Below are 24,988 nucleotides of genomic sequence, written 5' to 3' on the forward strand. Positions count from 1 at the left end.
CCATTTATCGATCTTTAAACCATGACGTTTATGTTTACAAATCAGTCAAACCATAAAAATTTTAAATTTTTCTTCTTATTTATTCATCATGCATATGATTAGTTAACTAGAAGCGGTTGATTAGTTAATAAAAACTCATTGATCAGTTCAATAGAATCGGTTGACTCTAATATCGGTCAATTTATTATTTCAATCGGTATTTTGCCGATTAATTGTCAGCCACGTTTCTTAAAGAAAAAAAATCTATAATTATTCATTTTAAAACTAATATATAATTGTGGTGAAGCTCTTAGCCTAGTGGTTGAGAGCTTACCTATGCCTTGGGAGGTCATGGGTTCGAATCACATCCGGATCTGGTGGGGATTTTTCTTTCTTCTTTAATGTAAGCGCATTGCGCAAATTTAAAAAAAAAAAAAAAACTAATATATAATTATTTAATATTATATTATAATATTTAAATTAAAAAAATACTAAAGTTTCTTTTAAAAAAAAATACTAAAGCTTCTAATATATATATATAATTTATTAGTTTCTAAATTTGTGCATATTAGACTAGTCAATTTCTGTATTTTCATAAACACGTTTTAAAGTCCTTACATTTTGATAAAATTAGTTACTTAGTTCATTCATTCATAAATTGTATATAAAATAACAAATTTACCTTTCTATTACTAATTAATTTTTATATATTTAATTAATTTTATATTTTTTATTATATTAATATAAGCATGAAAAAATAATATTAGTAATAAAATTATATTATTATTTAGTCAAATTTTAATTCAAAGCAGATACTCAAATTATACTAAGATCCTCTTTTTTTTTTTACTGAACTGAAATAAATACTACTGAACTTAACAATAATGATAATATTGTTAAATAAGATAATTACATAATAAAAGTAGAACCCTTGAGGATTTCTATTGATCAATCGGTGTATAAATACCAAAAAATTTATAAAAAACAATCCCTATAATTATGCCTATGATTATGGTATTATCACATTATTATAATTATACCTATAATTATGGTAATGTGATAATTTTATTTATTATCACATTACTATAATTATGTCTGTAATTATGGTAATATAATAATTGAAAATCAATCAAATAATAATTCCTAAATAAGATAATTACATATCTAACAATAGTAGCAACTAATCGGTGCGGTTCAGTTATTTCGGTTTTTATTAGAAACCGAACCGCACCGAAAACCAATATTCACCAAAATAACACATCGAATCCGAACCGTGTAATGATAAAACTGAACTGAAAAATCGAGCAGTGTCAGTTTTGTTCGGTTTTACGGTTTCAAACCGCATAATGCATAGCTTCAGAAGAGATGGATCAATAAACTAATTGAAAAAACTCATAAAATAAGTTTTTTTTCAAAATTAGCTTTTTGGACTCAATAGTCTCTTTTAACCCTTTTTCTACCAAACACTAATATTAAAGGTTTGACTAGTAAAAATCTTTAACGTGGCTCAAACCTTTAATTTTGCTTCAAAAAAGCTCTCAACCAAACAAGACCAATATCAGAAAAGAATAAAACAAATATGGATGTTAATGACTTTGAAAAATACTCATATTAATTTCTCAAAAAAAAAAACTCATTTTTATTTTGTTTTTAGAAGAATACTCATATTTTTATTTTAAGGTTTAATATATCATTTGCCTTCTGAATTTATCCAAAAAGTTTGATTGGTCCCTTAAACTTTTAAAGTATTTCGATAGCCTCTTCAACTTGCATAAAATGTTCAGTTCTCTATCTGAACTTGCATAAAATGTAATCAATTGATCAATCGATTGCAAAAAAAAAGTAAGTGAAATGCAGAAGATGTATTGCATGTGTCATAGAATATTATTATATAATTCACAGAATATATTAAAAATGAAGTTATTACCTATTCAATTATAAAACTTATCTTCTCTAATTTCAGAACCACATGCCACGAACTTGGTCATTTTACTTTTTTTAAGACACGTTCGATGCATATTTCGCATTTAACTTACTTTTTTGCAACCGAGTGATCAATTGATTACATTTTATGCAAGTTCATAGGCTAATGAATATTTTATGCAAGTTGAAGGGGCTATCGAGGCATTTTGAAAGTTCAGAGGCCAATCAAACTTTTTGTTAAAGTTCAGGGGCAAATGATGTATTAAGCCTTATTATCTCTTAAACTCCGTTAATGAAAAAAAAGATTCAAAATTCAGAAAAACTGGCTTATATATATGAGAAACCTAAGCTAGGGTTTTGGGGGCTGGTCACTTGTGCAGAAACCAGAGCCGTCGCAGAGCTTCATTCAAAATGGTAATCTAGCGGTATTTTTTATTCTTGACTTTTAGATTAGTAATATCGTTTCGTTTATATGATTCTGCAATACTATGCTTTTAGTTTCTCTGGTACTTTTTTTGTCCTCATTCCTTGAATACGGAGTTTGAGACCAAGATGGATTTCATATCAGATCCAACCAAAAGTCTACAAGTATTTACTGATTTATTACGTTTTGAAGGACAATGTGAGATCTGACATGAATGTTTATCATGTGTTTGCTTTATGCTACTTGATTTTGAAAATGGCAAATGAATCACTGGATTTTGTAGCATTGTTGAGAACTACCTATTAATACATAATGATCTTAGTTTAATTCTTTTATACTACACAGTGTCTGTCTATGGATTAGGCCAGTTGTTTAGGGTTAGAAACCTTCAATTGGCCTTCTGACCCTCGAAATCTAATATGTATGCTTTGAAATGTGTCTTCTCTTTATTTTTAGAGTTACTCTTGGGAGATTTCATTAAAATATAATAACTGAATTGGTTCTGTTAAAATGTTTTACACTGTATATTGATTATATGGACCTTTAGTTATATATATAGGCTGTCAAATGCTTCACTATCTAGTCATTGTGGATTCTAATTCCCTCTTGGCTGCTTCCCTTGAAGCAATAGTGTTTGTGTTGTTCTTAGTATATCCTCCTCATCTCATTGTTGAGTTGGGGTATCATTGGAGCAACTATATTTCTTTTACTTTCTTTTTTTTTTCAAAAAAGTAAATCTCATCACGTTTTAGATGGAACAGTGATGAGTCCTACAGACCTGTAATGATTTGCGTGAATGATAGCAAGTCTAAGAGAACATCTAAGGGACTAAGTTTCTTATACATAGTCTCAATTTTTGTTTTCTTTATGATTTGATGTCTTTTGGCAAACTGTAAAGGCTTACATTGCAATCTTTATTCTGAGATTACAGCTTTACACTAAGTTTGTTTAGTTAATGCTGCTGTATGGAAGCCAAAAACATTTGTTTCCCTCGCTATCCAAGGTTGAATTTTCTGTTGCATTTGGACGTCGGGAAACTACATTCTCTTGCTCATGGCTACAAAAAAAATAGAATTTCTACATATCATTAAAAGTGCAGGAGTTAAGGTTATGCTTTTATAAAGAATTACATGTTGGATGAGGTGATTCCTTTTTAGGCTATTTTAAAATATTGACAGAACAGTGATGAGTTCTACAGACCTGTAATGATTTGTGGTGATGATCGCAATTTTCAAGAACATCTAAGGGACTGAGTTCTAAATACTTTTTGAGTACATGTCTTTTATGAGCTTCAATTGTGCAATTTTGCTGTTCTTACTTTGGTTTTGAACAATTTGAGTCAACTATAAATACTGCATATCAGTCCAATTCTATCGTTATGTATAATCAGCTTTTGGTTTGATTTAATTTTTTTTTATGTTCAACTTGTAAAGCAGTACCTAAAAATTGATATATTTCTCAACATGCTGCTTATTGCTCTGGCATTGCTTCGATTTATTCCGTTTTGAAGGAGAGAGTGAGATCTGAAAGGGAATATTCGTTATGCCTCAGTGTAGTGTTTAGTTTATGCCATTTGATTTTGAATACCGGAAATAAGGCACTTGATCTTATTGCATTGTTGAAACTTAGTATGAATCTTAGTGTAATTCTGTCGTGCTTAGCTTTGTCTATCGATTTACAGGGTTAGAAACTTTGAATTCTCAAAATCTAGTTCAATTTACCTGTACTAGAGGCTGCAAAATGTTTTACACCATGTTTTACACCATATATTGATCATATTGACCTTTAGTTATTTTTTAGTATGGAAAGTGCTTCACTATCTAGTTAGTGTGGACTTCGATTCCCTCTTGACTGCTTCCCTTGAAGCAATAGTGGTTGTGTTCTTCTTCTTATATCTTCCTCATCTCATTGTTGAGTTGGGGGCATCATTGAAGCAACTATATTTCTTATTTTTGTTTTTTTTTTGAAATAGTACAATCTCTTAGCATGATTTGTTAGATGGAACTGTGATGAGTCCTACAGACCTGTAATGATTTGCAGAAATGATTGCAAGTCTAAGAACATCTAAGGGACTGAGTTTCTTCTACATAGTCACAAATTTTTTTTTTTGTTTTATCATTACGTTTTGATGTCGTTTTTGCAAACTGTTGTGGCTTTCATTGCAGTCTATATTTTTAGATTACAGCTTTACACTAAGTTTAATTAGTTAATGCAGCTGTATGGAAGCCTAAATTTTTTTTGTTTCCCTCGCTATCCAAGGTTGAATTTTCTGTTGCATTTGGACGTCGGGAAACTACATTTTCTTGCCCATGGCTACAAATGTTTTTAATTAAGAATTCTACATATCCTGCAATGCGATTTGCAGGAGTTAAGGTCATGCTTTGATAAAGAATTACATGTTAGATTAGAAGAGGTCATCACTTTAAGTTTTTAAAATTTTCTCCTTTTTTTCCCCTTCTCCATCAGGGAAATTGCATTTATTTTTCGTTTTCTTTTCAAATTTAGGTAAAATATTGACAGAACTGTGATGAGTCCTACAGACCTGTAATGATTTGCGGCAATGATCGCAACTTTTTAGAACATCTAAGGGACTGAGTTCTAAAAACTTTGTAGTACATTTTTTTAGCTGCAGTTTTGCAATATTTTCCACTTCCAGACTTTGCTTTACACAATTTAGCGCAACTTTTAGAACATATCTGAAGCTGAGCGAGTTTGTATGAGTTTTCAACTTTAGGACATATCTTTTGTGAGCTGCAATTGCACAATATTTTCCCCTTGCAAACTTTGATGTACACATTTTAATGCAACTTTTAAGAACATATCAGGAACTGAGTGAGTTTGGGTTGATTTGAATTTTTAATGTCAAATTTGTAATGCAGTAGCTAAAAATTGTTATATTTCTCAAATTGCTGCTTATTGCTATGGCATTGGCTTTTTTACAGCCGAAGCAAATTCATGAGATCAAGGATTTCCTTCTCACTGCAAGAAGGAAAGACGCACGCTCTGTGAAGATCAAGAGGAGCAAAGATGTTGTCAAATTCAAAGTCCGCTGCTCCAAGTACCTATACACCCTTTGCGTATTCGACTCTGAGAAGGCAGATAAATTGAAACAATCTCTCCCTCCAGGTTTAACTGTTCAAGATCTGTGAGTTCATGGATGATGTGAGGTTGGTTAGTTTGTAAGAGATCAACAATGATTTCATTTTTGTCTCAATTAAGATTCTGTGAGTTATATACTTGGGTTGTCACTTGGAATTTCATACTTGGTTGTCTGTAGTTTATTAATGGAAATTATGAAGCTTGTTATGTTGAATCACTGAAGAGAATTCTTTACTCAGTTGTGTATGGCTGGTTTCTATTATTCCTTTTCATTTTGAATTTAGACGTTTATAGCAAGTATGAAATGGTTAAATCTATCTAATTCTATGTGAGTTTGGAAGTGAAAATTGGCAAAATATTTTTATTTCATCAGTTACCTTGTTTCCTCCACTGCAAGAGCAATGCTTCGTAATTAAAGAGCATTTTTTAGGATTAAAAAGTAACTATACTTTTATTTGTTTAAAATGTTGGAAGTATTATATATTTATTTATTTTTATAATTAAAAATTTTTGAGGGATGAGAACGTTTAAAGGTTTTGGTGGGTGTTCTCCAATTTTTTTAAAAATAGTTCTGGGAATACCTTTTAGGGGCGTTTGGTTTGGGGTCTTTAGGAATGGGAATGGGAATGAGAGGGTTTCATTCCCTTTGTTCTTGTTTGTTTACAAAAAAAACTCATTCCCTTTACCCACTTTAGGTTAAGTCATTACCCCACTTTAGGTTTAGCCATTATCCCATACACTCTAGGGAATTGGATTCCCTTTACCCCATTTCCTTTCCTAAACTTATCCAAACACATAGGGGAATTAATGGTTATTCCTTTCCTTTAGTTTCCCTTTCTTTATTCATTTTCCCTTATCCCGTGTGAGCCAAACGCCCCCTTATTTCCCACAGCCCAACTTATTAGGAGTGTATCAACTTAATTCGAAAGATTGATTGAGATTGATTGGTCTCCTAGCCTGGTAGAGTATTGTGTATCAACTTAATTCAAAAGATAAGACTATTTGTCTTTTAAGGCTATCTTAAATTTGCTTAAAATGATATAATTAACTTTTTGAGTTCAACACTTTATAAGTCTAAGAGGTTAATTGGTTTTTTTACCATAACCCTCCACCTAGGGTTATTAGTGCCAGGGCCTTGCTTAAGAAGCGAAAATACATGATATGGAGAACCTAATGCATTTGGTGGCTTCAGGCTAGCAAGGGTACCTCCCAAGTGAGGTTGCTTAATGCTTCAATGACCAGAGTGTCGATAGAAAAGACCACTGAAAACCCTTAGGAACGACTGAAGGGGAAAATTGTGGATGTGGAGGATGTTTAGGAGCCTTCAGACCAATCTGCCAAAAGGCTCAAGGCTACGGTTGCCATCAAGAGAAGAACAGTGGATAGGTGAATGCAGTAAGAGGTCTAGAGAGAGGTAAGGACGAACTCGACGTGATGATGAGAAGTAAGTATGTAATGATTCGATGCTGATAAAAAGATTACATGGTCCACATGGGAGATGAGAGAAATCACCCTTCATTCTCAATAAATTGTCTAATCCATGAACTTCAACATGCCTAATTTCCAGCGGTATGTGGATCGTTGTTTCTCTAACTTAGAATACTTCGCAGAGCTTTGTTTTCGAGAGCAATTTTTATTGGTCACGACTGCCACCTCCATTGGTCAATGACAAAGTTTTCTCCATCTTATCTTTTCCATACTTCATTTTTACTCTTTTTATATACAATGTTGGAATTTATTACGTGTTTTAAGTGCGGAGAAGTGGGATAAACTCCAATTATTTTTCCCACAATTGTTAGTTTTTTTTTTTGTTTATTTTGCGTGCTTTTGTTTTCAGTTTTTGTTGAGTAGTTGTATGCCCAGTTCAGGTGTTTTGTGTCTAAAACCGTGCCTTCCCTCGAATCTGTTTTGTTATTTGTTTCTTGGAAGACTTAGCTCGAACTTGTATTTGACTTGTTTAGTTTGTTTAAGTCTAGACCAAAGTTTTGTAATTTGTAAACTCAAGTCCTAGGATTGCATCTAGTCTATTTTGATAGTTTAGCTTATTGTTAACTCTTTAGTTCATATGTTATCATTTAAAGGAATATGCAACCAAATTTGAACTTTTTCGGAGAGCTTGGAACACAATAAAAACTCAATGTCTTATGAGCTTATTTAATCCTTAAGAGCAAACATTTAAAAGTTTACTTTTTTTTTTTACATTTGAGTGTTTTTACTTACTTTCTAGACATAAGTTTGCATTAACTACTGAATTAAAACCGCATATAATGAGTTTAAACATTAGATGATGAAAGTCTTACTAGGACTAACATTGTACTTAAAATTTGGTAAACCTACAATGTTTTACCCCTATAGTTATCTCATTTGAGCCTAATTTTCATTTCTCCTCTCTTAGCCTAACATGTAAATGCCCTAATATTCATCTCATAAGAAGCATCTTTAACCATTTTATCTTTGTCCCTTAATTGCTTTTTAAGTTTTATTATTAGTTATAGCTCATCTCTTTAGGGTGCACTTGCTCTTATAACACACATATGCAATATATATTAATTAAGGTTGACATGTTAATCCATCTAATTAAAATCGGTGTCTATTTTTTTTGGTAGGAAAAGAAAAATAAAAACAAACACAACAAAAACTTAACCCGGGATTAGCCTCGGGAAGCTAACCCCCACTACATCCTCCAAAAGGAGCGAAGAAAGAAACGCAGGAGGAGAAGAAAATGTTGTGACTCCCCACATCTCTTCATGGCCAGCAGCCGCAAGACGATCCGCCACCCGGTTCTGCTCTCTAAAGACATGGCAGAAACTAATGGAAACAAAGGAAGGGCAAAGCCTCTTGATACCTTTAATTAAATTTTGGCTACTTAAGCAAATAACTTTATTATTGGAGATCATATTGATAGCCTCCTGTTTGTCAGATTCAACAATCAGCTTTTCCACACCCAGACTCTTAGCAAGATTAAGGCTAGAATAAATGCCCCACAGCTCAGCCGAAAAGGACGAACCTAACCCAAGATTTTGAGTAAACCCCGACAGCCAAGCACCTCCATCATCTCTCAAGACTCCTCCTGCAGCAATTCTACCATTAGTAAGGCAAGAGCCATCAGTATTAAGTTTCACCACACCTTCCCTAGGTCTTTTCCAGCAAAGGAGGTGAAAAGCCTTTCTCTGGGTATATCTAGCAAGAGAATCCTTTTTAAAACTATCAATAATATGATATAACTTTTTGGCGAAAAAATCAACCAAATTGGGGACAGTAACTGTTTCAGCACCAAAAATCTCCTTGTTTCTCCAATTCCAAATGTGGTGACAGACAAGAGCAAAGAAGATCTCACCATGATCCAGATTCGTTAGCACCTTCCCATCAGCAAACCAGTCAAGATTGGAGTGAGAAAAGAAAGTCGCAACCATACGGTTAGGGAGAATTTTCCTCCAAACAGCTTCACTTTTAGGACAATCTCTAAGAGCATGACAAATGGTTTCCTCATGCCCTCTGCATCTACTGCAATCACCAGACTCCACCAAATGACGCCTCTTTCTATCTGAATTAGTAAGTAATCTATTTTTAATCCCAAGCCACAAGAAGCTTTTAATTCTGTAAGGAACTTTAAGGGTCCATAAAATCTTCCAAATATCAGAGTGAGGACCTTCCTCATTGAGGCTAAAAGCCTCAAAGGCAGACTTACAAGTATAAGCTTCATTATTGGTAGAAGCCCAACAATGACTATCCCTATCCTCTTCCTTGCTACTAATCTTCACTCCTCTAATTCTAAGGAGAATATCCAAGCTGAAGAAGGAATCAAACTTTGACAAAATCCAATCCCCTTCAGAATCCACCACGTCAGCAATCTTCCAGTGATGAATATTAACAGTGGGAGGGGAGCTACAAACCTCTAATAAAGAATTTTCACCAATCCACTTGTCATTCCAGAAACTGATGGTCTTACCATTACCCACTGCCCAACCAATACCAGAACAGAACTCAGAGAAAACAGAACTGAGGCCTTTCCAGAGAAAAGAACAATTGGCAACTCTCTCTTTAGGGCCTCCAAAAACCTTATCTTTTCTATACTTACCGCACAATAAGCGAACCCAAAGAGCAGAAGGGAGCTGCCACATTCTCCAAAGAAGTTTCATTAATAAAACTTTGTTATTATCTTTAGCTTGTCTTATCCCTAGGCCACCTATATTTCTAGGTTTACAAACCTCCCTCCAAGGAACAAGATGGATTTTCTTATTATCAACAGAGTCCCCCCAAAGAAAGCGCCGATTAATTTTATCCAGATCATTAAGAGGCAATCTACAAGCTTGCATAATATGGTTAGGAACCGCACAATTGACAGACTGAATAAGAGTAAGACGACCGGCAAGAGACAAAGTTTTAGCTTTCCAAATTGCACACTTGCTAGAAGTTTTATCAAGAGTCTCTTTAAAGGAAGCTTTGGAGACTCTATCACTGTGGAGGGGGACACCAAGATACTTACCTAAAGAGTTAGTTAAAGGAATACCAGAAATATCACTCAAACTTTTGCAAGTTCTCATACTCATATTCTTAGAGCAAAGCATCCTGGACTTTTGGATATTGAGCTTTTGACCAGAAGCAGCACAGAAACAATTAATGATGTTCATAACCACACCAATTTGAACCTCATTTCCCTCCACAAAGATCATAACATCATCAGCAAAGAATAAATGAGTAATAGCAGGACAGAATCTATTGATAGATACCAGATGAAAAGTCCCATTATCAACTGCCTCTTGGATAAGGTGAGTCAACCTTTCCATTGCAATAACAAAAAGAAAGAGGCTCATAGGATCACCTTGACGGATACCCCGGGAAGAAGAGAATTCCTCCGACATGTCCTCATTAATCAAAACCTGAAAAGTATAAGAAATGCATACCTCAATTAGCTTCCTCCAACTCTCCGGGATATCGGCTCTTTCAAGACTATCGAGCAAAAAACTCCAGTTAAGGCGATCATAAGCTTTCTCCAGATCCAACTTAAGCGCCGCAATACCCCTCTTACCCTTTTTTATTTTCATAGAATGAACCATCTCCTGGGCAATAACCACATTATCCATCATTTGTCTGCCAGGAACAAAACTGCCTTGGTTCTGACTAATAATATCAGGAAGAATGCAACGGAGCCTATTTGCCACCATGTTGGTAATAGCTTTATACAGCACATTACAAAGGCTAATAGGTCTCATTTGTAAGAAAGAAGAAGGTTTTTCTACTTTAGGGATCAGAACTAGAAGGGTTTTATTCACAAGCCTAATATCTTCAGGACTTCTAAACACACCTTCAATAAACTTATAAATACCTTCCTTCACCGTTTTCCAATGTTTATGATAAAAACCAGCAGGGATGCCATCAATCCCAGGAGCTTTAGTGGCCCCCATACTAAAGATTGCTTGATCAATCTCTTCCTTTTCAAAAGGTTAGAAAGCTTTCATAAAAATATCCTCCTCCATCCTTGGGAAAGTGGTATTAGACAGAGCTCTAACTAGGTCCACATTCTCTTCTTTAAATAAGTCTTTATAAAAATTTAGGGCCAGATGACGAATATCTTCATCTTCATAGACCCAGTCACCATTTAAATCTTTAATAGCATCAATCCTGTTTCTTTGTCTTCTGATAATAGTAGAAAGATGGAAAAACCTGGTATTACGATCCCCATCTTTAATCCAAGCTTTTCAAGACTTCTGAAACCAGAGTAACTCTTCCTGTCTTAACACAGCTTCAAGCTCCTTCTGAAGGGTCCTGAGAAGCCCATCCAAACTATGATCAAATCTAACTCCAACATGCGATGAATACCCTCTATTCTCTTCAATAAATTGTTCTTTCTCCTAATGATATGACCAAACACTTTCTTGTTCCACCCCATAACATTCTTTCTAAAACCTTCAGATGCTTGTAAGACATTAGAATGAGGAATCCAATTATCTTTAACAAAAAATTTAAACCCAGGATGAGATTCCTAAGCTACCTGATACCTAAACGGTTTATTCCCTCTAGACTGTTGGGCTCTCATTAGCCTAAATAAGATGGGACAATGATCCGAGTGTCTGAATGGAAGATTTAAAACAGACACCTCAGGAAACCTTACTTGAGCAGAAACATTAGCATAAACTTTGTCAAGACGCACAAAAGTTTTGGTGTGCCCTAGTTCATAGGCATTGGTTCTTATAAAATGTATTTGTGTCACATTAATAAAGGCATTAATCTAGTTCATTTATATCTTGTGCTATAATATGAATAGAGAATCCATTGATTGATAATCATAAAACCATATCCCAAGTCTATTCTATCATGGGAATGATTAGGACCACAGACTTGTATATTTGACGACTGTATGGTAGCAATTGATACTAGCCATAGCACTTGATAAGTCAGTTGTGAATATGGGTACATGTTGTATACATGTGACTGGATCGATCCGCCCGAGAAAACTACATGGTGGTTGTGTCATTAGTTTTCTTAAGTAGGTCTCTAACTGTCTTCAGACTAGATTTCATTATAATATCAATGTGGGAGCCGGTTCACTTTGACGTACGCCTAACAGGTCTGTAACAGGATGCCAAATACGGGTATGATTGGGTAAATAGGTGAACACATTAGTATTGATAGTGAAGTGATGGAATTACCACTCACATAACAGTGAGATGATATCACAGGCCACTTGATAAGTGAGATTGATAAGTGTGTGGCCACACCCTGATAAGTAGTTTACTTATCTGATTCATTAATCTACTTAAAATCAAGAAATATCATAAACATCAGAGAGGATGACAGCTGCCATGCCTCTAGTTTATAATATAGATATCAAATGGTAAAAGAAGTTAAGAGATAACTACAGGGTCTCTGCATCTTTAGACTGCTGAAATAGTTGTATTGGTTAGGGGCAGTAATGGTTTGCTAGAACCCACTTACTGTCTGTGGGCCGTGAGCCCACTGCTAGCTAAGGACAGTCCCATAGGATCGTGCACATTGAACATCTGAGTTAGAACTTATAGAACGGTACACTGGAGGGATGAGATTAATTAATTGGTTGATGGTAAAATGTCAAGGTAATTAATTGGTGGTTAATTGATCGATTAATTGATACTTTGTATCAATGTAATTGATTAATGGATTTAGGCGTTGAGTATTTAATTGTTTAATTAGTTTACGGGATGTAATTAATTAATTTGTAAATTAATGAAATTGCATTCGTGAATAATTAATCAAACTAATACGTCAATTTATTAATTAGTGCTATTTATTTAATTGGGGTGATTAAATTTAATCTAATTGTAACTAATTGCATAGAATAAATACTATTGGTATTTATTTAAGTGATTATGTTAGGATTAGATTAGTTTTGTAATTAACCAATTAACCCTAAACCAATTAGGTTTAGGAATAACTACACTATATATAATAAAAGCCTAAAACCTAAATCTAACCTAATTAACTACAATTCATTCGGCCAACTAATTTTTTTTTTTTTTTGAAGAAGCAGTACAAAATCGCAGCCACCATTCATGGCTTGTGATTTTATTGGCTAATTACATAATTCCTCCAGTTCATCCTCCGTTCTTCGGCTAGCACCGGTTCTGACTCAATAGCTGTTCGTGCACCTGACTAAGGAGATCTTACTACCTTGTGGATTCTTCAGCCGTCTCTAGAAGAGACAGTCCGGGTATGTTTATATCCCTAAACGGATCAAAAGGTTTTATTCAATCAATGGCTAACGGACAAAGATCAAATTAAAGGGATTAGAAATAAATTTTAAACCGCAATTCCGCTGCGCTACAGTTGATTAACTGATAATAATCCCTAACAGTGGTATCAGAGCAATGGTTTAGTCCGTTTTGATTGATTGAAAAATTAATATGATTTGGTTTTATTATTTTTCCAAATCAAATTTTGAAATTTCCTATTAAATTCCTTGTGTAGAAATTGATCTAGGAAGTTTTCATATTTTTATTTCTGTCTGTATTTTGTTTTGTTTGGTTCTGAAATTATTTTAAATAATTTAAAAAAAAAAAAAATACAGCAGCGTTTTTTTATTAAACAAAAAAAAATAGTTTCGGACATCGAACAGCAGTCACGGGACTGCTGTCCGCGAACAGCAGCCCCGCGGCTGCTGTTGGGCGGACAGTAGCACTGCTGCTGTCCGCCAGACAGAAGCCACGGGGCTGCTGTCCATGGACAGCAATCCCGTTGCTGTCTCGGATCCGTTTTGGGTCTAAATTTAGTCTAAATTTAGATTATAGGGACTGATTTAAAGTTTTAAAATTTTTCATGGGTATTTTAATAATATCAGGGCCCTAATACCGTTTAATTTATTAAACGTGTTTTGAATAAAAAAAAATTTAATTGGTATTAAAATGTTTTTGTTTGGCATGCATATTTAATTTTTAATCGAATTGATAATTTGTGTAAAATTGAATATGGTTAATTTGTGAAATTGGCCCAATAGACCGTGACACCAGTTTAAATTGGGAGGGCTAAATTTTAGATATGTGACGACCCTAGAATTCAGTGGGAGCGAAATTGTAATTTTGCATACAAATGGATGTTAACCATTTGGGCCTTTATGGGCCTTAGTCACATATGGTAAAATTGGCGATTTCACCCTAAGTAACTCGGCTTAACTTTATTAGATGATTTTGAAATGCCATGATCATGCATTATATTTATATGTCTTACCGTGCAGCAATGTGTCATATAGTTCTATGGGCCCTCAATTAAATTCGGTTTGTAATTTAATTTATTTTGGGAAATATGGCTTGCGTGCCATTCTTTCATTAATGTAATTTTAGAATAGGTTATATTCATAAAATTGTAATTGGTCGTGAAGAAGCCCAGATGGTGGGAGCCCAAGGAGACTTGAAGCAAGCTCGTGAAGATTAGATAGTCTATCTAGTTTCACTAGGATGTATTATAAGGCCCATAGAGTCTCTATGTTTATTTTGATTATACAATTGCTTAGGATAACATGAAATATAAGTAGCAACGATCACCAGATCATCACCCGCGATAATTATATGTTAAAGCCGTATCACTTAATTAATCCGGATAATGAAATATTGAGTCGCTTAAAAGTGCTTTCCAGATTCACACCTCTTCCTCCCAGATAGTGCTACAGTGTATGACGTGCCCTAGCAGGTATGCTATAGTAATTAGTGGGCCGTCGAGGGTTAGGATACTTCGGTATGGCTAACACGTGTATGGTGGTTGGACTCAACGTGGGTAGCATTAGCTCAGAGCGGGCCCTAAGCACAGATAGGTTAAGTGTCACAAAGCCCATCAAACCAAGAGTCCTTAGGGAGGATTGGATAGTTTATCCTACCAAATCGTCAATGGTCGACGGTGGAGCCCTAGCTCGGTTGATTATTGATGGATTGTGGATCTCGGTCAAGACAGCCAAATAAATATCACCAATAACGAATTAAAATGGATTATTAATTTGATATTTGGCTTAAGTCCTTTATTCTAACTCTAATGTAATTTTTCCACGTAGATTAAAATCCACATCAAAATTACACGAAAAGAAAATTAAATGGCTGCAACAAGCAACAACTCACTCAGACCACTCCTGGAAAAGGAAAAGCTTTCAGGGACTAATTTCCTTGACTGGTCCAGGAACTTGCAAATAGTTCTTAGACACGAGTCGAAGGAATATGTGCTGACTGCTGCCTTACCAGCAGCTCGTCCTACAGGTCGGGGCGTAACCGCTGATCAAATGGCGGAGTACGACCAACATGTTAAGGATGATAGAGATGTGTCATGCATTATGCTGGGTACCATGGTTCCTGATCTTCAGAAACAGTTCATGGAGCAGCACGCCTTTGAGATCATGGATCAACTCAAAAGGATGTTCCAAGATCAAGCTCGTCAGGAAATATACTTGACAACAAAGGCGCTATGCAGCACTACGATGCAAGCCGAGACTTCTGTTAGCACACATGTGCTAAAGTTGAAGGGTTTTATTGACACATTGTCAAGGCTTGGCTCACCAGTGCCTGCACAACTAGCAGTCGACATCATTCTTGGATCACTTCCGGCATCCTACAATCAGTTTATCATGCACTACCACATGCAGGGCGTTGATAAGTCTGTAGTAGAATTGCATGGCATGTTGAAACTTGCTGAGCAATCCTGCAAGAGGACTCCAGAAGTGTTGCTGGTTAACAAAGGGAACGTGCCTAAGGGAAAGGCCAAGTCCAAGTCCAAAGCGAAGGCCCAAAAGGCCAAGCCCAAGGCTAGGAAGGCGGTAGCTTCTAAAGGTAGGTTGGCCTCAACAGATGATATCTGCTATGAGTGTAATGAGAAGGGACACTGGAAAAATGCGTGTCCAAAGCTAAGGGAGAAACAGAAGGACGAAGCTTCTGGTTCAGGTATTTATGTTGTTGAATTTAATCTGGCTATTTCTACATCTTGGGTTGTAAACACTAGATGCGGTACTCACATTTGTTCAAATGTGCAGGGACAAAGAAATAGGAGATTGCTGGGATCTGGTGAAGTGGATCTTCGAGTCGAAAATGGTGCTCATGTAGAGGCCTTAAAGATCGAAGATTATTCTTAGAGATACCTAGTGGATTAGTTTTAGAAATTAGAAATTGCTATCTTGTACCTGCAATGCGCAGGAATATTATTTCAGTTTCTATGTTGGATATTTATGGTTTTAATTTTTAATATTGGACGTGGTATGATTTCTATACATCGTGGCGATATTGTTTATAGAACCGCATTTCTAGAAAATGGTTTGTATATCCTTGATCTAAAACGTAGTGAATCAATCTATAACATAAAAGCTAAAAGGATTAAGACTAATGAACTGAATCCTACATATATCTGGCACTGTCATCTTAGCCACATAAATGAGAAATGCATAACTAGGCTTCACTCTAGTGGAGCGCTAGGGTCATTTGACATGCAGTCTTATGACATTTGTGAATCTTGTTTAAGAGGGAAGATGACAAAGGCGCCTTTCACCAAAACTGGTGTAAGGGCCACGGAGCCGTTGGAGCTGATACACTCAGATGTATGCGGTCCAATGAGCACCAGTGCTAGATCTGGTTTTCTGCACTTTGTTACCTTCACAGATGACTATAGCCGGTATGGGTATGTGTATCTGATGAAACATAAATCTGAAACTCTTCTGAGATTCAAAGATTTTAAAAATGAAGTAGAAAATCAACTTGGCAAGAAAGTAAAAGCGCTCCGATCTGATAGAGAGGGCGAATACTTGAGCCAAGAGTTTGTCTCATTCTTGAGAGAGTGTGGGATTGTTTCCCAACTCACTCCTCCTAGTACACCCCAATGGAATGGAGTGTCGAAAAGGAGGAATAAGACCATGCTCGATATGGTCCGCTCAATGATGAGTCAAGCTTCTCTCCCTATCTCCTTTTGGGGATTTGCTTTGGAAACCGTTGCTCACATAATTATACACCAAGCAAGGCATTTGAAGGAACACCATATGAATTATGGATGGGCCAAAAGCCCAATGTTTCGTTCATGAAGATTTGGGCTATAATGCACACATCAAGAAATTGATGAGTGGCAAACTTGAGTCCAGATATGTGAAATGCCAGTTTGTGGGTTACCTTGAGTAAACTAAGGGTTATTACTTCTACAACCTAGCCAAGAATAAAACATTCATGGCTAGGTTTTCAAACTTTTTGGAAAAGGAATTCCTTTCCAAAGTAGACAGTGGGAGTGATATTGATCTCGTTGAGATTCAAGACTCACAAACTCCTGCAGCTCATGCTGTGGATGCTTTGAGAACCGATATAGATCCTCAAAACATTGAGGAGGCTAAACCGGTAATACAGGTGGTGTTTCAAGTAGATTCATACAGAATTCTGATGAACCCTGTGTGTATATGAAATTCAGTGGGAGCATATCCATTTTCCTAATATTGTATGTCGATGACATACTACTCATTGGAGGCAATATGTTCACACTGCAAGATCAAGCAGTGGTTGAGTAAATGCTTCACAATGAAAGATTTAGGAGAAGCCGATCAAGATCTACAAGGTTAGATCCAACCGACTTCTAGGCTTGAGTCAGGCATCGTACATAGACAAGAATCCATCATGTACTCTATGTTATGTACAAGGCCAGATGTTGTGTGTTGCACCAAACATGACTAGTCGGTGCCAGTTAAACCCCGATAAGGAACACTGGAAGACAGTCAAGGCAATCCTAAAGTACCTTAACCGTACCAAGGATGTTTTTCTTAGTATTTGATGGGTAGAAGGAATGGAAATATCAGGTTACACTGATCGAGACTTTGAGGATGATAACCAGTCACATACTGGTTATGGATTTCTCCTGAATGGCGATGCCATTAGTTGGAGATCCTTAAAGTAGCCAACCATTGCCGATTTTATGACGGAAGCTAAGTACATCGTTGCATACGATGATGCAGAGGAAGTAGTTTGGATTAAGAAGTTCATAACTGATTTAGGAGTAGGTCAAACTCTCTTAAGATCAGTTGATGTTTTCTATGACAATACAGGGGTCATAGCACAAGCACTGGATCCCATGTCACACAAGAGATCCAAACGCGTACTTAGATAGTAACACCTTACCCTGTGACATTACATTGTAGAGGGTTGACACTGAGAACAATGTCGTTGGTCAGTTTACCAAGGCAATTGGTAGTACTAGATCTATAGTGTTTAGGGCAATACCCGCTTGGAACTAGTTCAAGTGGGAGACTGTTGGTGTGCCCTAGTTCATAGGCATTGGTTCTTATAAAATGTATTTGTGTCACATTAATAAAGGCATTAATCTAGTTCATTTTTATCTTGTGCTATAATATGAATAGAGAATCCATTGATTGATAATCATAAAACCATATCCCAAGTCTATTCTATCATGGGAATGATTAAGACCACAGACTTGTATATTTGACGACTGTATGGTAGCAATTGATACTAGCCATAGCACTTGATAAGTCAGTTGTGAATATGGGTACATGTTGTATACATGTGACTGGATCGATCCGCCCGAGAAAACTACATGGTGGTTGTGTCATTAGTTTTCTTAAGTAGGTCTCTAACTGTCTTCAGACTAGATTTCATTATAATATCAATGTGGGAGCCGGTTCACTTTGACGTACGCCTAACAGGTCTGTAACAGGATGCCAAATACGGGTATGATTGGGTAAATAGGTGAACACATTAGTATTGATAGTGAAGTGATGGAATTACCACTCACATAACAGTGAGATGATATCACAGGCCACTTGATAAGTGAGATTGATAAGTGTGTGGCCACACCCTGATAAGTAGTTTACTTATCTGATTCATTAATCTACTTAAGATCAAGAAATATCATAAACATCAGAGAGGATGACAGCTGCCATGCCTCTAGTTTATAATATAGATATCAAATGGTAAAAGAAGTTAAGAGATAACTACAGGGTCTCTGCATCTTTAGACTGCTGAAATAGTTGTATTGGTTAGGGGCAGTAATGGTTTGCTAGAACCCACTTACTGTCTGTGGGCCGTGAGCCCACTGCTAGCTAAGGACAGTCCCATAGGATTGTGCACATTGAACATCTGAGTTAGAACTTATAGAACGGTACACTGGAGGGATGAGATTAATTAATTGGTTGATGGTAAAATGTCAAGGTAATTAATTGGTGGTTAATTGATCGATTAATTGATACTTTGTATCAATGTAATTGATTAATGGATTTAGGCGTTGAGTATTTAATTGTTTAATTAGTTTACGGGATGTAATTAATTAATTTGTAAATTAATGAAATTGCATTCGTGAATAATTAATCAAACTAATACGTCAATTTATTAATTAGTGCTATTTATTTAATTGGGGTGATTAAATTTAATCTAATTGTAACTAATTGCATAGAATAAATACTATTGGTATTTATTTAAGTGATTATGTTAGGATTAGATTAGTTTTGTAATTAACCAATTAACCCTAAACCAATTAGGTTTAGGAATAACTACACTATATATAATAAAAGCCTAAAACCTAAATCTAACCTAATTAACTACAATTCATTCGGCCAACTAGTTTTTTTTTTTTTTTTTTAAGAAGCAGTACAAAATCGCAGCCACCATTCATGGCTTGTGATTTTATTGGCTAATTACATAATTCCTCCAGTTCATCCTCCGTTCTTCGGCTAGCACCGGTTCTGACTCAATAGCTGTTCGTGCACCTGACTAAGGAGATCTTACTACCTTGTGGATTCTTCAGCCGTCTCTAGAAGAGACAGTCCGGGTATGTTTATATCCCTAAACGGATCAAAAGGTTTTATTCAATCAATGGCTAACGGACAAAGATCAAATTAAAGGGATTAGAAATAAATTTTAAACCGCAATTCCGCTGCGCTACAGTTGATTAACTGACAATAATCCCTAACAAAAAGTACTATTCCGCTTCCAAGTAAACTTATGACCTGCAGCTCCCAAATCATAAAGCCCACACAAATCCATACTTTGCTTATGATTCAGACAGCGATTAACATAGTGATTAGCACCCCCTCTCTGATCACTCATAAGAGCAATATCATTAAAGTCTCCAGCCACAAACCAAGACTCTGTCATACTTATACTCATAGAATAAAGAACCTCCCAAAGCCTTTTTCGATTAGTCATAACAGGATCAGCATAAACAAAGGTAATAAAGAAAGGACTATTACCCGGAAAGATCACTTTACTATGAATAAACTGTTTATCCATACTTACAATATTAAAATCGGTGTCTATTATATTCACCCAAGTGAAAATCCAAGCTTGATTCTTATTTCACCCGTCTTTGATAACATTAAGTATCATTCTTGGATCAACATCCACTATTCGTGGGTTTCGATTTGGCATAAGAAACACTATAGGGTGACAGGGATATCTTGGCATCAGATCTCCACCAACTCCTGGCCAATTATCGGTATTGGTTTAAGCGATTTACCCTAGTCCCTAGTGGACTAGGAGAGTCGGGCATTCGGCCTTTGGATTCCGAACAGGGATGGAGCCAGCCCAGATCTTGGGAGGAGGGGGGGGGGGGGGGGGGGGGGCGAAGCCCTCCGGCCACCGGCTCCGCCCTTAAGTATCGTTAGTTTTATCTTGTGTAGCCCCCCTAATATTGGTATATATTTAACATATGTAATTATTTTAATAGTTTAAAGTGGTCAAGTTGGTTAAGAGTCTTGTTTGAAGTCATGGGTTCAAACCACATCAAGCTTATTTTTTGTTTTATTTGAACTTATTTTTATTATATCTATTTTTTTAAGAATTTATTATCTATAAAAAAATCAATTCCTTACTTTTGAGACTCAGTTAACTTAATTTCTAAATTAAATTTTATGAAAAATATAAAAAATTTATAGCTAAAAATAAAAAAAAGTGTGAAAATATTATAATTTTTAGTCAAAATACCAAAACGACAAAGTTTTAGTGTGCTGGAAGCTTAAAAAAATTTGCACAGCCCTAACGAGATGGACTTCAAAAAATTACTCCCAATAGTCGGACTAAAATTAGCCCCTCAACTGTCAATTCCTGGCTCCACCACTGATTCCGAAGTTAGCTCACAGTTTGTGTCCTTTTATAAGGTGAGGTTTAAATATAGGAAAACCCTCCTGGAGGGAATACCGACAGATGAATTGACGGAACGCTTGAGGCTTAAATGGGATAGACCCTTTGGTAGGAATTGGTTGGCCGAGGATCTGAGAAAATCTCGGCGATATATGGGGCTTTGACTTGGCTTCGACCTAACCCGGTGACATTTCTAAGAAAAAAGCATTAATCGTTAAGAATAAATTGGGTTTTATATATGATATTGTTTTCCAACCTTCTTAATCTAATAAATTTTATAATCAATTGATGTTATCTTGGATTACACATTCTTTTCCTCATGATATTGCTCAGAGTGTTATATGGTATGATTTGTTAGATCTTATATAGAAGAATCTAAAAAGATGTTTCCCTCAAGGGGATTTACTTAGATAACATAGATATACAAGATGAAATTTTAAATATTTGTAAAGAAAATATCTCTGTTTCTGAAGTTTTTATATTGAGCATTAGTTTTTTCATTATTACTTATAGGACCTCCAATTCACATTTGCACACGTTTTATTGTGATTCAATTGAATAAATAAAATCGTGAGACCTCTTATAATATGTGTAAGTCTATATTATATATGACAAAATATATATAAAAGGTTTTCCGTTTGATATGGAAAATCAGAAGCTTATAATAATTTTTTCCATTTTTTACTTATTTTTTAAAATTGTAAGTTGCATGGGGAAGAGTTGGTTAATTTTACGCTAATAAAAATTGCAATTGCAATTTTGTTAGTTCTAGTTGAAAAACATGTTTATGAATTAAAGAAGTGGGAAAAAATCCAGAGAAGAGGAAAGAAACAGATTGAAAAGATAGTCTGTATACGTTGTCTCACTCTTTCGGAATCCGCAATTATCCATTCTTTGGGTCATGCTGTTTGATTGGCAGGAATGCCGGGTTATACTCTTTTCTATGCGCTCCGTCGTTTTCCATATTTTCCATGAAGGTGATCAGGTAGTTGACACATTAGCCAACTTTGGATGGCTCAGTACCGAGGCTAGCCATCCCTCATTTTGTTATAGTTTTATTCTTTGGAATTCTTTAGGCCGGAATTCTTTTTGGTTTATATAGCTTTGCTACTCATTTGGTCATTTCCTTGTATTCTTCTATTTATTCATTTATTATATTTGGGTTCTTGTTCGGGGTGAGCTAGGGGTGCCAACCTCGTTGGATGTCCTAGTTCCTTCATCCAGTCCTCCGCCTTTAATAAAAAAAAATGATTAAAATATTTTTAAGAGACTCTTTTATTAGGTTTTGAAGTTAAATTTTAAGGAGTTTGTGGCAAAATTCAATTTTAAAAGTTTTTTAGTTCCTCTTCAAATCAGCAAATGACGTTTGTTTTGGTGACTTTTGGAACAGGATAAAGGAGATATGATATTTCATTCCCTTTGTTAGTACTTGTTTTTATTTAATATTGTCATTTTTTTGGTCTTTTATTTTAAATAAACTAGAACTTTCCTTAAACTGTTGGAACTAAGAGTCATGAATCAATACATATTCTAGAAAGCGTGGAATCAAGAAAGAAATAAAAGGGTTAACATTGGAAAGAGCACTCCTAGCTAAAGTATGAGCTACTCCACTCGTCAATCGAGGGTAAAAAGACACTGAAATGTCATTTCGATTGATTGCAAGAGCTTTTGCAGTCTTATATCATGCTACCAAAGTCTTAGATGTCATCTTTTTTAGAGTAGTAGTCCGCCACCGTTTGGGAGTCATTTGCCATAATCACATCATGAAAGTTTATAGATAGGATTTTCTTTATTCCAAATCATAAAATGCGAGCTTCTATAGATTTAGCTTTTTTTTTTCTAGTTTTAAGCTCACCTCAAATTCTTTTAATCTCACTACTCAATTTTTTAATGTTTTTTATTCCATTTCTCATTCTTTAATTTTTTTTTATGATGGGATTCCCGACATCCATAGAGACTTGTGCGGGACAGACGTGAAGATAAAAAAAATCTCAAAATCTTTTTTGGGAGATTCTCCAAAACCACCTCTGAAGTGGAATGAGAAATAGATCTTTGCTCATGCTCGACGTTGCCACCCCTAGATATGAAACTAAATAGTGAGATGAGAAAACATAGAAAGGCGCGCGTTCTTGGGATGTCAAACATATTTCAACAAAATACTAAACTAACCCTCCATAGTCCTAGATAAAATAAGCAATAAATGTTCTTTAATACAAAATTTACTAACTAGAGTGTAAAAGTTGAACAAGTCTTTTAATTTTTTTTATTAATTGGTTTTCAGAAAGAATTAGACCCTCTTATATGATTTTATCACTATCTATATTTAAAAAAAAAAAACAACTTTCACATACATATATAACACTATTTTTTTTTTGGCCCTCTCCAGCCCTGGGCCCTAGGCCGACGCACTTCGGGCATAGGCGCAGGGCCAGCCCTGTCTCCATTGAAGCTACATCGTTTTTATATGCGAGGTTTGATAAAACTTAAAATTAAGCGCCGAAAAAGTGAGGACTGGATTTTAAGTGTTTTTTTTTTAAACTGAATTTTAAATATTGAATATTATAAATACTGAATGTATTAAATGGTATAACTGTTTGATAAATATTAAAAATAAGTACTTCATTTAAAAATATTAATCGATAATGTTTTAAAATTTTAAGTTAATTTTTTTTTACTTTTAAAAATAAGTTATTATGTGATTTAACTAAAATATTTAAATTATATTATCGAACAAATTTAAAATCAATAAACACTATTAATTTTAAATGTTGAAAGTTGTTATTAAATAAGACATTAAATAATTATATAATTTAACTGAAATATTTAAATCACATTATTAAACAAACTTAAAACAATAACTATTCGATGTATTGCATCAATTTTTTTTGGCTTAATACATCATTTGCCTTCTGAACTTGTCCAAAATGGTTGATTGACCTCTGAACTTTTAAAATGTCTCGATAGTCTCATAAACTTGTATAAAATGTTTAATTAGCCCCCTGAATTTTCATAAAATGTAATCAATTAATCATTCGGTTGTAAAAAAGTAAGTCAAATGCGGAAAATATGTTACACGTGTCTTAGAATGTTATTAGATACTTCACAAAATAGATTAAAACATGTTAAAAAAGAATTTCTTACTTATTCAACTATAAAACATTTTTTTTCTAATATTATAATCACATACCCCGATCTTGGTCGTTTTACTTTTTTTTTTATCTTAGTCGTTTTACTTTTTTTAAGATGCATGCAACATATCTTCCGCATTTAAGTTACTTTATTATAACCGAGTGATTAATTGATTACATTTTATGCAAGTTCAGGAACTAACTGAACATTTTATGCAAGTTCAAGGGACTATCGAAACACTTTAAAATTCAGATGATCAAGGGATAAGTTCAGAGGACATGATATATTAAGCTTTTTTTTTCTGATAAATTACATCGATTTTTAAAGTGGATTGCTATACGTCGCCCCTATTTTACTTACCGTCGCCTCCTATTTGACATTTTTGCCCTTTTCATTTTCCATTCAAAAAAGTGAAATTCTCTCAACCCCGAAGAACAAAACGAAGAAAAATCATGCCTCCAAAAAACGGGTAGGCTACCCGTTTTTACCTAGGTAGAAATGGGTACCCGTTTATACCTAAGTAAAAACGGGTAGCCTACCCGTTTCTACCTAGGAAAAACGGGTAGCCTACCCGTTTTCCTTTAGGGAAAACGGGTTTATTTTATTTTTAATTGTAATAAATATTAAAAATTGATTGGACGCTTCAATACGTATTTTTTATTTCCAATTTATCTATACGTTTTTTCTATCCAATCAATACATAATTTATCAATAATTAAAGTTACGTTCTAAAAGATAAATAAATATAAAGTAACAAATAAAAATTAATTGCACGCGTTAATACGTATTTTTTTTATTTCCAATCAATAATTTATATATATGTTTTTTCTATCCAGTCAATACATAATTTACGTATAATTAAATTTACGTT

At 34.8% G+C, this 24,988-nt stretch overlaps 1 protein-coding gene and 6 non-coding genes across 7 annotated transcripts; all 7 read left to right on the plus strand.

The window, feature by feature from the left end:
- The first annotated feature begins 2,186 nt into the window (after nt 1-2,186).
- LOC136223439 (large ribosomal subunit protein eL38z/eL38y) lies at nt 2,187-5,659 on the plus strand. The gene is made up of 2 exons (XM_066011432.1): nt 2,187-2,316; nt 5,269-5,659. The coding sequence occupies exons 1-2, from the start codon at nt 2,314-2,316 to the stop codon at nt 5,473-5,475; spliced, it is 210 nt and encodes a 69-aa protein (XP_065867504.1). The 5' UTR covers nt 2,187-2,313; the 3' UTR covers nt 5,476-5,659.
- Nucleotides 3,080-3,164, plus strand: LOC136224976 (small nucleolar RNA SNORD25). Its single transcript, XR_010686718.1, has one exon. It is a non-coding gene; the product is annotated as a small nucleolar RNA SNORD25 (small nucleolar RNA).
- Nucleotides 3,232-3,371, plus strand: LOC136225319 (small nucleolar RNA snoR136). The gene has a single exon (XR_010687039.1). It is a non-coding gene; the product is annotated as a small nucleolar RNA snoR136 (small nucleolar RNA).
- On the plus strand, nt 3,502-3,585 carry LOC136224973 (small nucleolar RNA SNORD25). Its single transcript, XR_010686715.1, has one exon. It is a non-coding gene; the product is annotated as a small nucleolar RNA SNORD25 (small nucleolar RNA).
- LOC136225339 (small nucleolar RNA SNORD25) lies at nt 4,326-4,408 on the plus strand. Its single transcript, XR_010687057.1, has one exon. It is a non-coding gene; the product is annotated as a small nucleolar RNA SNORD25 (small nucleolar RNA).
- Nucleotides 4,485-4,627, plus strand: LOC136225316 (small nucleolar RNA snoR136). The gene has a single exon (XR_010687036.1). It is a non-coding gene; the product is annotated as a small nucleolar RNA snoR136 (small nucleolar RNA).
- Nucleotides 4,844-4,927, plus strand: LOC136224970 (small nucleolar RNA SNORD25). The gene has a single exon (XR_010686712.1). It is a non-coding gene; the product is annotated as a small nucleolar RNA SNORD25 (small nucleolar RNA).
- Nucleotides 5,660-24,988: the final 19,329 nt, after the last annotated feature.

The sequence above is a fragment of the Euphorbia lathyris genome, chromosome 3, assembly GCF_963576675.1.
Source record: "Euphorbia lathyris chromosome 3, ddEupLath1.1, whole genome shotgun sequence".
Classification (NCBI taxonomy): Eukaryota; Viridiplantae; Streptophyta; class Magnoliopsida; order Malpighiales; family Euphorbiaceae; genus Euphorbia; species Euphorbia lathyris.